General features: G+C 38.7%; 1 protein-coding gene across 5 annotated transcripts in view; it reads right to left on the bottom strand.

Moving 5' to 3' along the window:
• LOC105468772 (UV radiation resistance associated) overlaps nucleotides 1–12,872 on the bottom strand; it is a 325,660-nt gene that overhangs the window by 136,604 nt on the left and 176,184 nt on the right. For all 5 annotated transcript variants that reach the window (XM_071075322.1, XM_071075321.1, XM_011719113.2 and 2 more), the window contains one exon: nucleotides 2,761–2,845. In XM_071075322.1, the coding sequence (XP_070931423.1) occupies nucleotides 2,761–2,845 (85 nt within the window). The remainder of the gene's footprint in view (nucleotides 1–2,760; nucleotides 2,846–12,872) is intronic.

Here is a 12,872-nt window from a genome sequence, read left to right as displayed (position 1 = left end):
CAAATAAAAAGCTAGAGCATGAAATTACCCTTCTCTTTTTTTTTTTTTTTTTTTTTTTTGAGACGGGATCTCACTCTGTCACTCAGGCTGGAGTAGTGGCATAATCTTGGCTCATTGCAGCCTCAACCTTCCCAGGCTCAGGTGATCCTCCCACCTCAGCTTCCTGAGAAGCTGGGACTACAGGTGCGCTCAACCATGCCTAGCTAATTTTCGTATTTTTTGCAGAGACAGAGCTTCACCATGTTGCCCAGGCTGGTCTCAAACTCCTAGGCTCAAGCTATCTGCCCGTCTCAGCCTCCCAAAGTGCTGGGATCACAGGCATGAGACACTGTGCCTGGCACCAGCTCTTCTCTTGCACTACTTAAGAAACATGACCAATAGGTAAAATACCTGTAAAGTAAGTTGCCTGATCAACTGTGTCAAGAATTTAAGAACAAAAGGAATTTAGGAGAAACTGTAGGTCAGAGTGTAAAAAACCTATAGTATAATGCAAAGAGCACTGTGGTATAACATGACATATATATGGTCTTTGTCCCTGGTTCTTATCACGGAGCACCTAAAATCCCTTGGAATTTCCTGAACGATAAGAGTGTCTTTTGCTATTCATTATGAGCCCCTTTTGATCACACCAGAGTTTATGCTAATAAGATGTGTTAAGGCAGGGGCTCCTAGACAGCCTCAGGATGGAACTGGTCACTAGAAAGACCAAGAGATTAGAAGGATGGACTTTCTTCCCCACCCACCAAACTCTGAGAAGAGGGCTAGAGATCGAGACCTATGCAAACTCTTGCACAACAAGATTTAATAAGCTTCCAGACTGGCGGTGTCTAGAGACTGATGTGCACAGACAGGACCTGGAAGCTTCATGCTCCCTCCCCAATACCTTGCCCTGTGCATCTCTTCCATCTTGTTCATCTGTATCTTTTGTAATGTCCTCTATAATAAACCAGTAAGGGTTAAGTAAATGTGTCTCTGAGTTCTGTGAGCTGCTCTAGCAAATTAATCGAATCCAAGGAGTGGGTTGTGGGAACCTCTATTTAAAGCAGGTCAATCAGAACCACAGGTCACAACCTGGGGCTTGCCAACTGGCATCTGATGTGGTGAGGCAGTCTTGTGGGAATGAGTCCTTAATTCTGTGGGATCTGATACTATTTGCGGGAAGACAGAGTGAGAACTGAATTAAATTATAAGAAATACAGTGAGTGTGTGCTGAAGAACCTAATGTCAAAAGCGTTGTATTGAATGGTGTGTAACAGTACTAAAATCACTGGTATTTTTCTTATCTAAAACAGCACTGATGACATAATGGGATTTAGTCCTGGCTTTGCTAGTGAGTTGGACAAATAGTAACTTACCAGAGCATTGCCTTCCTATCTGCAAATTGAGAGAATTAGAATAGATACTCTCTATGGTTTTCTCTAGGTCTAGCACTTTTTTTATTTTATTTTATTTTATTTATTTGTTTTTGAGACAGAGTCTCCCTCTGTCGTCCAGGCTGGAGTGCAGTGGCTCGATTGGCTCACTGCAAGCTCCGCTCACTGCAAGCTCCGCCCCCCCGGCTCACACCATTCTCCTGCCTCAGCCTCCCAAGTAGCTGGGACTATCCGTGCCTGCCACCATGCCTGGCTAATTTTTTGTATTTTTAGTAGAGAGAGGGTTTCACTGTGTTAGCCAGGATGGTCTCGATCTCCTGACCTCATGATCTGCCTGCCTCGGCCTCCCAAAGTGCTGGGATTACAAGCGTGAGCCACCGTGCCGGGCGGTCTAGCATTTTCAAATCCCCAAGTGCTACTAAACTTTTTTGAAGAAAAGTGCAAGATGGATGGACTTTCCAGGAAAAGCAAGCGAAGATGAGCAAAGCAACCGAGGCACCAATGAATTAAGCAAATGTTGGAAAAAATGAAGAGAAAAATGATTGGCATTTGTTAAATGAATTTTGGGAGAGCGACTAAAATTAACTACAGTTGCATAGTGCCAATTTATTAAAGGATATTTGAAAGTTAAGCAAAAGGATCACCATATTAAGAAGATAAAAATGTCAGGCATGATGGCTCACACCTGTAATCCCAGCACTTTCGGAGGTTGAGGTGGAGGATCACTTGAGGCCAGAAGTTTGAGGCCATAGTGAGCTATGACTGTACCACTGCACTCAAGCCTGGGTGACACAGTGAGACCCTGTCTATGGGTGACACAGTGAGACCCTGTCTATGAATCAATGAATGAATGAATGAATGAATGAATGAAATGTTTCTCCAAGTTTTAAAAAAAAGAAGACAAAAAATGAGGTAAAAATGGTATTTTAAGAGGAGAGTTCTGATAGTAGCATGGAGAACAATCTGGAAAAATGAAGACTGATGTTAGAGAGGTAATCAAGTTGCTGAAGTAATTCAAACGAGCTAACGACAAGCAGGAGTAAATCTGAAAAAATTATTGAAAAAAAAACCTATAAGCTAAACTGCATGTAGAAGACAGGAGGAAGAAATTCAAACATTAAACCATGATACTGTGGCCTGAGAAACTCAGATAGTGTTCATGTTTCTGATTATAACTACATACTAGGAGCTTTCATAACTAACCCCTGGCACAGTGCATGACACAGAGTAGGTGCCTAATTAATGAATATGTGTTGAATAAACAAATGTGTTACTGAGGTATATGGACTATAAATTAATACCAGCAGTTTTAAAGAATGCTACTTTTTCAAATCTATCCTCACGGTAAACTCCACACTCCCAGCAGTTCTTCTCAGTGTGCACTTACCTTTTCGCAGTGCACTCCTTCCTCAGCTCATTTAGGGATTCCTTCTGGAGTTGAAGTTTGAGATGCTCAGCTGAAAATGCACTTCCTAAAAAGAAAAGGAAGGAGACAATTCCATATGTAACATAGGATTACTGCCTGCCTCGGCCTCCCAATCACAACCAAAGAGGCCAAGCCAAATCCCTGACTGTGAGAGGGAAATAAAAAGAGTTAGGGAAAGTGGGTTGAGTACAGAGATCTTCTGGAGAGAGGAGCTAGAATAAACTTCCCTATTGGTCCAATTTTCACACAAGTCCAGCCTCTGGCAGGAGCCTAAGAGTATACGCCTAAGACTCTCTGCCTATAGATATTTCTCAATTACTGACTGAGAAAGATGGTCAGCAATTGATAAGATACCAAAATTCAGACTTCACTTTAAAAAAATGAGTGGTTAATTCCTTTCCAATCAAAAATGCTACAGAATAACATTACTGAAAGTATATTTTAAAAAAGAGTAAAAAAGTACCTGTATTTTGACTACTAAAGTATAGTTGATAAATGTAAGTAGTTTTTATGAACTGTCATCTTCCTCATATATATCATTACTTTAGCCCGGGCACGGTGGCTCATGCCTGTAATCCCAGCACTTTGGGAGGCCAAGGCTGGCAGATCACTTGAGGTCAGGAGTTCAAGACCAGCCTGGCTAACATGGTGAAACCCCATCTCTACTGAAAATACAAAAATTAGCTGGAAATTGCTTGAAGTTGGGAGGTGGAGGTTGCAGTGAGCCAAGACTGTGACACTGCATTCCAGCCTGGGAAACAGAATGCGACTCTGTCTCCACACAACGCCCCCCCCCCCCCCAAAATCAGTATTTTAGTGAAAATCATAGTGTATAGGAAATGTGTATTTTGATTTTTCAACTATTTTTACATGATGACAGATAACCTGAGTTAGAGCTGTATAAAATTTAACTGCATGAATGTGAATTACAGGAATATTTCACATTTTAAATAATACCCTCATACCTCAATTCTCCTTTTTTTTTTTTTTTAAGACAGGGTTTCTCTCTGTTGCCCAAGCTGGAATACAGTGGCACGACCAGAGCTAAATGCAGCCTGAACTTCCCCAATCTGAGGTGATCCTCCTGCCTCAGCCTCCTGAGTAGCTGGGACAACAGGCACATGTCACAGTGCCCAACTAATTTTTGTATTTTTTGTAGAGATAGGGTCACCATGTTGTCCAGGTTGATGTTGAACTCCTGAGCTCAAGCTGTGAGCTGCCTGCCATGGCCTCCCAAAGAGCTAGGATTACAGGTGTGAGCTACAGTGCCCGGCCTTCCCAATATATTTAAGCACGCTTCTCTTCTCCTTCAACGTGCTATGAAGACCAGTAAGTTGGGAACTCTAACCCCAAAAGAATTTAACCAAGGAACACAACTTTTCAGCCCACAATATAACTTCTTCCCAAATCTTCACCTTAGTGATTTCTTAAGACCTTTAGGTTGACACCCTCTACCCCCACATACTTCATCAGAAAATATATGAATTCTTCTACCACTAGAGAAATGTGCCATATCATTCTTCATCCCAGATAAATTAGGCTGCCTCAACTCAAACAGTGTTAACAAGACCACAAATAGGGACCAAAGACAGATCTGGGCTTCAAAACACAAATAAGTGTCCCCCTCCTCAGTTCAGAAGACTCGAAAATATGTTGTTACATGACCTCCCCTCAAGAAAATTCCTTGGCCGGGGGCGGTGGCTCAAGCCTGTAATCCCAGCACTTTGGGAGGCCGAGACGGGCGGATCACGAGGTCACGAGATCAAGACCATCCTGGCTAACACGGTGAAACCCTGTCTCTACTAAAAAATACAAAAAACTAGCCGGGCGAGGTGGCGGGCGCCTGTAGTCCCAGCTACTCGGGAGGCTGAGGCAGGAGAATGGCATGAACCCGGGAGGCGGAGCTTGCAGTGAGCAGAGATCCGGCCACCGCACTCCAGCCTGGGCGACAGAGCGAGACTCCGTCTCAAAAAAAAAAAAAAAAAAAAAAAAAAAAAAGAAAAGAAAAGAAAAGAAAATTCCTTGCAATGTGGTAAAAAGGAAATTTTAAAAAATATCCTAACCTGCTAACGAATAGGTTAAAATGTAACACATCACATTCATTTCTCTATGAAAGGTAATAAAGCTTATTGGTTCCACAGGAGTGGGCTCTGGAATAAAACTGAAGCAGTTTGGGTTATTTAGGGTCAGATAGAGAAGAATTAAGTATTTGAAGATACTTCAGAAAACTCAACCTAAATTCTAAAAGTCACTTCGAAATAAGTAATTATACTGAGGCAATGGTATACTCAAGCTCTACAAGGGTTGTTCAGGTTTTATATTACCAACCTGAATACTACATGACTGATGATGTGTCCTTCTAAAGGGTATCATATCTGGAAGCAACGATGTCCATGTTTAAGAGCATGCACACATCCTGCTTCTCATGTAAATTTCTCCCTAGAATGAGCTTGATTAATAGTTTCTGTTTAAATTAATCTTTACTACAAATGCTGAAAAATAATATTCCAACTTCAGTAATTCCTCCATAATTATCAGTCAGCACTCAGCATTCTTCTCTAAGCAGGAGTCCCCTGTCTTCTCTATTAACTATCCCTTATCAGTACAGAATCATTAATTCCTTTTTATTTTTCAATGATTTGTAACTTATTACTGTACATAATTATTTGGTGCTTAAGTGATCCCAGATTCAGCCAGTGGGGCTCTCTTCAACCTGCCTCATTAGAGTCCTTGTGAGATGTTACCATCATGTTTTTTAAAATACTATATTACAATCTTAATTTCTGTAGGAACTGTAGTGCTGTCCCCTCTCATTCCTGATATTGATAATTTGTATTTTCTCTCTTTTTACTTAGTTAATATGGCTACAGGTTTATCAATTTTAGCGATCTTTTCAAGGAACTACCTTGTGGTTTCACTGACATCCTCTACTCTTTCAGTTTTCAATTTCACTGATTATTGGCCTTTATTATTTCCTTCCTTCCATTTGACTTGGGTTTAATTTGCTCTTCTTTTCTAATTTGTTAAGATACAAGCTTACATTATTGATTGGAGATGTTCTTTTCTAATATTGGCATCAAATGCTATAAATTTACCTCAAACTTCAAATGCTGTATTTTCATTTTCATTCATTTCAAAATACTTTCCAATTTTCTTGTGATTTCTTCTTTGACCCATGGTTTATAATATATATATTGTGTAACTGAGAAATATTTGGAATTTTCTAGATATTTTCTGTTAGTAACTGGTAGTTTATTCTGTTTTGGTGAGAAAACATACTTTGTATGATTTTAATTATTTTGTATTTGTTTGTTTTATGGTACCAAATGTGGTCTAACTGAATGTTCCATGTACACTTGAAAGAAATGCATATTCTGCTAGTGTTCAGTGGAGTGGTATGCTATCAATTAGGTCAAGAAAATTGATATGTCTTTTAACTGATTTTGTCTCTATTTATCTTTATCACTGAGGATGAGTGTTGTGGTTTCTAACTATAACTGTGCATTTGCTTATTTCTCCTTTCAGTTCTATCAATTTTTGCTTTATCTATATTAAAACAATATTGCTATGTTCACACTTATTTAGAATTGTTATGTCTTTTGGTGAACTGACCTCTTCACCAAGATGTAATCTCTCTCTTTATTCTAGGTAATAATCCTTGTTTTGAAGTCTACTTTGCCAGATATTAATATAGACACTAGTTTTATTTTGACTGTTATTTACATGGTACATCTTTTTCCATCCTTTAATTTTTAATCTATCTTTTTTCTTTTTTTCCTTTTTTTTTTTTTTTTTAAGAGACAGGGTCTCACACTGTTGCCCAGGCTATGGTGCAGTGTGCAGTGGTGTAATCTTAGCTCACTGCAGCCTCCAACTCCTGGACTCAAGCAATCCTCCTGTCTCAGCCTCCTAAGTAGCTAGGAATACAGGTGCATGCATCATGCCTGGTGAATTTTTAATTTTTTGTGTGTGTGTGTTGATGGAGTCTCACTATGCTGCCCAGGCTGGTCTCGAACTCCTGGCTTCAAGCAATCCTCCTGCTTTGGCCTTCCAAAGTGCTAGAACTACACATGTGAGCCACCACACCTGGTGATATATCTACCTTTATATTCAAAGTGGATTTCTTGTAGACAGTATTTATTTGGGTCTTGTTTTTGTTTTGTTGTAAATCAAATCTGGACAATCTCTTTTGTAACTAGAATATTCAGACTACTTATACCTAATATAAAAATTGCTATGATTAAAATCTACCATTTTGCTAGCTGTTTTCAGTATGTTCCATCTCTTCTTTGTTCCTTTCTCTCTCTCTTTTTAAATGCTATTGGATTATTTTTTAGTAATTTCATTTTTCTTCACTATTGGCTTATGTTTTAATCTCTTTAAAAATGTTTACTGGCTGCCCAGGAATTCACAAAATATATCTTTAATTAAGCATAGTCTACCTTCAAAAACAGGTTGAGCATACCTTATCCAAAATGCTTGGGATGGGAGGTGTTTTAGATTTAATTTTTTTTCAGATTTTGGAATATTTGCATTATACATACTGGTTCAACAACCTTAAACTCCAAAATCTGAAATCTGAAATGCTCCAAAGAGCGTTTCCTTTGAGCATCATGTTGGCACCCAGAAAGTTTTAAATTTTGGAATATTTTGGATTTCAGATTTTCTGATTAGAAATATTCAACTTGTAATATTATACCACCTCACATAGAGCATTAAAAAAACTAAAAATATGGCTGGGCACAGTGGCTCACACCTGTAATCCCAGCACTTTGAGAGGCCGAGGCGGGCAGATCATGAGGTCAGGAGTTCAAGACCAGCCTGACCACCATGATGAAACTCCATCTCTACCAAAAATACAAAAATTAGCTAGGTGTGGTGATGTGCACCTGTTAATCCCAGCTACTCAGGAGGCTGAGGCAGGAAAATCACTTGAACCCAGGGGGCGGAGGCTGCAGTGAGCCGAGATGGCACCACTGCACTCCAGCCTGGGTAACAGAATAAGACTCTATCTCAAAAAAAAAAAAAAAACCAAAAACTGAAAAAAGTATACTTTCAATTCTTCCATTTCCCAGTTTTCAAATTCTTCATGTTTTACTTTATGTATGCTATAATCCCACAAACACCATTATTTTTGCTTTAGAAAGTTGATCATCTATTTTTTCCTTTCTTTCTTTTTTTTTTTTTTTCTGAGGCAGAGTCTCACTCTGTCACCCAGGCTGGAGTGCAGTGGTGCCACCTCAGCTCACTGAAACCTCCGCCTCCTGGGTTCAAGCTAGTCTCCTGCCTCAGCCTCCCCAGTAGCTGGGATTACAGGCACCTGTCACCATGTCTGGATAATTTTTATATTTTTAGTAGAAATGGGGTTTCACCATGTTGGCCATGCTGGTCTCGAACTCCTGACCTCAGGTGATCCACCTGAAAACACACATATTCCCTTCCTCCCTCCTTCTTGCTCCACCACACCCCTGGACCATCATATTCAAACTACTGAAAACCAGAAATGAAGAGAAAATATCCAAGGCAGCCATAGAAAAAAGACATATTACCTGCAGAAGAACAAAGATTTCCTAACCTGTCCTCAATCTTTCTTGTGAAGCTCCAATAGAGGTCTATGCGGAAGAAACTGAAAGCTGGTAAAATCTGCCTTATTAGTCCACACTTGGTCAGTAACGATTTGTTAAAAGCTTTAGCTCAATTATTACATAGCAGCCCCACTTCTTCCCATGCTCTGCCATTAGTAATCAGTGCTTACAACCAATCTCTCCTTGGAGGCTGTCTGTCTTTCCTTATACTCAAGCTACTTGGTTGCCTTGAGATCCTAGTTTTCTGATGGATTTAGGAAAAGTTATGACTTTGTACATTATCCAGTGTTTTTTTTTTTTTTCTTTATTCTTAGGGTAGAAGTGAAACTCCTTCCACCTACATCTTAGGCAGAGGCTGAAAGGAAAATCTGAGGATATTAATTTGATTTTTTTTAAAGTTCTCCATTTCTTGTATTGTCTGTTTATTTTGGGTCAGTTATTCTGTTTATTCAACTTGGTCTCATTCATGCTGTTTTCCTCAAATATCTGACGATCCTTAATGCTCCTTTCAAACCCATGAATAAGTGATTAGACTGATTAGTATAGACAACTGGCATAGGTTTCCTTCGGAGCTATGAGATTTATTTCCATAAAAGCCCTCACCCCTTAGTGCCATTAGTATAAGTGAGCTGGTCCTGTTGACAATTAGGCTTCCCTTCTGGGTATATATGCTGGGAGAAGGTATACTTTTACTTTGAATTACTGTAACTGTCAAAGGGAGCTTCACATTGGGATTTTATTTTGGGTAGGTATTTCACTCCTGAGTAGAGTTGTCTTTCATGTTTTCCTCTGGGTTGGCTATAAAAGTCCAATCGCTTTAGGTTCTACTGAGACTTTCTACCATGTCAAACACTTACATCATGGGACCTAACCAGGTCAAGAATCCATTATGTTTAGAAAGCAGCTATAGCAAATGTTATAGAAAGTTGCTCCAAATGCACACAAGGAGGAGAATGGGCCAACAGGCTCAACTACCCTGATGATTGCTCTAGTAAATTCTTGATCTCAATACTGGCAAATTCCAAGCTTGAAGCCTCTGATGGTTCTATCAGGAACCCTACCTGCAGCTGTTTCTATTTGTGTTCTAGGCTGCAGTTTTTCTCTGCTTTAGTTTATTCATCAAAACAGTCCTATTTACTTTGTATCTTTGAGAACTGTGCCAAAACCTTTGCTATTCCAATGACATCCTCTTTTGTTTCCACCAGCACCATGGTTTCATTCTTTATACATGTATATTTATTATCACATCAATAGGTCATTGGGAAAGAGGGAACACAAATGCCGGAGCTTGGTTTACCATCTTCCGAAACTGCTTTGGCCCTGTCGAGGCATATATCAATGTTCTACTCTGTTAAATCAGATAGCCTCTCTGTTAAGCAAGAAAACAAGTCAGGCAATATAATTTTAATAGCAAAATGTCAATGTCGGCTCCTATAAATATAATAGCTAAGGACTATGAATCTTGCTTCCCGCAACAAAACAAAACACAAACTCTTGGTTCTCTCTCACCAGAGTTTGGTCTGAGACTGGCCAATGGCCAGCTCCTGTCAAAATTACAGTTAAAACCAATAAATTGTCATTCTTCTGGGTTTTCTACATTAAGTCAGATGACCAAAAAGCAATATACTTGGAGTACTTTAGCTTCCCTCCCTGCAGAAATGCCTTTTCTGTACTATGATTTATGATGCTGCCTTTCTCAAGGGTTAACAGATATTTCTTGCTGTAACTTTTGCAAAATTACAAGTGACTTTATTTCATTATGATACTTAATATCTTGCACATAAGAAACTAAATTATTCTCTGCATTTAGTGCTAAGAGAGTATTTTTATTTCTCCCCTATAGAACTGATAGGCTTCGTTATAAACAGGCAATGTAAAACAAACGATACCTTTCATACCTCTATACAATTGGCTTGACAGCTGAGGTCAGAGCTAATATTAGTTCTTAAGAACAATAAGCAGATCCTATGGAAGGCAGTGAACTGTCTTTAGAAAGCCCATGGACTTATGAATCAGAAAGATCTAGGTTGAAATTCTACCCGTGCTACATTCAAGACTCTAGACACGTTTCAACTCTGAACTTCATTTTCCTCATCTGTAAAATGGGGAGAGTTTCATTTTTAACATTTGCATTCTTGTGCCCGTCCCCAATAAGCTTTACTGGAATTGCTCACAATTCCCTAAGCTACTTCCATGCCTCTGTACAAACTGTTCCCTTTACCTGGAAGGTCTCACCTTCTACCCCTAGTTAGAACAATACTGTATACTCTTCTAGGCTCAGTGTGTCACCTCCTTTACCTGCTGTTCTGATTTTCATATGTTTATATTCTGTGTTCCTACAGTACCCTCTATATACTTCTGTTACATATTTATCACACCCGCCAAGTTGACTCTAATTGCAATGTCTGGTTCTTTGTAAGTGTTCCACAAATGATGAATAAATGAATTGACATGGGCATATATGCAGAAAAATAAAAATCAATGCTCTTTCTACTTCCTTTATAAGTCATATGCTCTCTTTTTACTTCTATGTTCAACCACCTAAATGTAATTTTTTTTTTTTGGTAAACATTACTTCCAGTGCATTTTGCGAGTAAGTGGAGAAAAAATTATGACAAACCAATATACAATTGTGTCAGGTGGCATATTTCTACACATCTATACCTTCCATGGGAAAAAAAGAGAGATTAAAATCTGACAGTCTGCCGTTCCTACAACCAAATAAGACATTAATTGGAATAAATTACTTACATGGAAATTGAAATAAAATCAGAAGTTTGCTTAGGGCTCATATTTACCTGCCTCTTCCCCAAACTACCCCTGCCACAAGTTGTCTGGCTTTTATTGCTAATAGCATAAATCCTAGGGAGAATCTGTCCTCAGGTCCAGACATTTTTTTGAAAGTCAGATATTAATAACTTTGAAGAAGTCTATTTAAGAATTTCTGTCAGATGGTTATTTAAAAAATCAGAATACATATAAACTAATAAAATTTACATTTTGTCATCATTTCAAATAAATATATTTTGAGTTTAAAAACTGAGAAATAACTTTTCATAAGTAACTATGATCTAAGAAAAGGAAAAAATTGTTATATAAGACTTAATAATGTATTTACAACTTCAAATAGAAATTTATGACCTTCTGATAGAAATTAAAGTATCAATTTAAATATACCATGTGATTCTTCTTTTATCTGAGATGCAGACCAAAAGGAAAACAGTAATTTACCAACCAGGCAGAAGCTAATTAAATAGAACAAACTACATATGTAGGTCACCTTAATGACTCTTTTTTTGTTGTTGCTGTTGTTTTGTTTTTTCAAAATGACAATAAGAAACGATCACAACTGATGGGAACTTCACATAAAATATTTTGGCAACAACTTTTTATTCACTGAAATTACCAAGAGTAATTTCTTTCCCCAAATCTGAGCAACAAAATCTGACATATCTGACCTCTCCTGTACACTATGTCACCAAAATAATGTGTTTGTTTTTGCTCTTAATTGCCAAAGTAAAATAGGAGAAAAGTATGGCTAGTTACAGAACTCTAACAGGTCATTCCCACCAAATGGCTTTTCAGTATTAAACAGGCAACAGTCATAGACACACCTGGGTCAAAGATATTTAAAAAAAAAAAAAAGGCCGGGCGCAGTGGCTCAAGCCTGTAATCCCAGCACTTTGGGAGGCCGAGACGGGCGGATCACGAGGTCAGGAGATTGAGACCATCCTGGCTAACACGGTGAAACCCCGTCTCTATTAAGAAATACAAAAAACTAGCCGGGCGAGGTGGCGGGCGCCTGTAGTCCCAGCTACTCGGGAGGCTGAGGCCGGAGAATGGCGTAAACCCGGGAGGCGGAGCTTGCAGTGAGCTGAGATCCGGCCACTGCACTCCAGCCTGGGTGACAGAGCGAGACTCCGTCTCAAAAAAAAAAAAAAAAAAAAAACTTTTATAAAATGCTGGAAAATATATCATCAGCATTAAACTTATAATAATAACAACAATAAAGAGATGCATAAAAAAAGGTGAACAGATCACCATCATTCCCACCAGTCCTACCTTTCTGAGATAACCAAAATCTTAATAGAGCTGAAAGAAATCTTGACTGTATAATTCAGAATTTTTTGTTTTGTTTTGTTTTGTTTATGCAGAGGAAATAAGCTCAAAACGTTGAATGACCTGTCTAAGGACAAACTTGGAAAATGGCAGACCCAAATCAAAGAAATCTTTGGAGAAAATTCACTTCAGTCATACTGTAATAAAAAGGAATAAAGCAAAACAAAGTTCTCTAGCTAACACCTCACAGGCCAAACAGAAAAACAGCAAACTGTGAGTTGACCTGGACATATACTAGAGAAAGCAGTAATGACGTTTTGTTTAGTGGAAACAAGACAGGCTTTGGAGCAAGATAAACCAATGTTTGAATTGGAATCTGTCACTTAATTGGGACCTCAGGAAAGTGTCTCTCAGCTCTCAAATCTTTTC

Source organism: Macaca nemestrina, chromosome 12 (assembly GCF_043159975.1).
Source record: "Macaca nemestrina isolate mMacNem1 chromosome 12, mMacNem.hap1, whole genome shotgun sequence".
Classification (NCBI taxonomy): Eukaryota; Metazoa; Chordata; class Mammalia; order Primates; family Cercopithecidae; genus Macaca; species Macaca nemestrina.
Note: the sequence above shows the minus strand (reverse complement) of the source record. Positions and strands in the feature narration are given on the sequence as shown.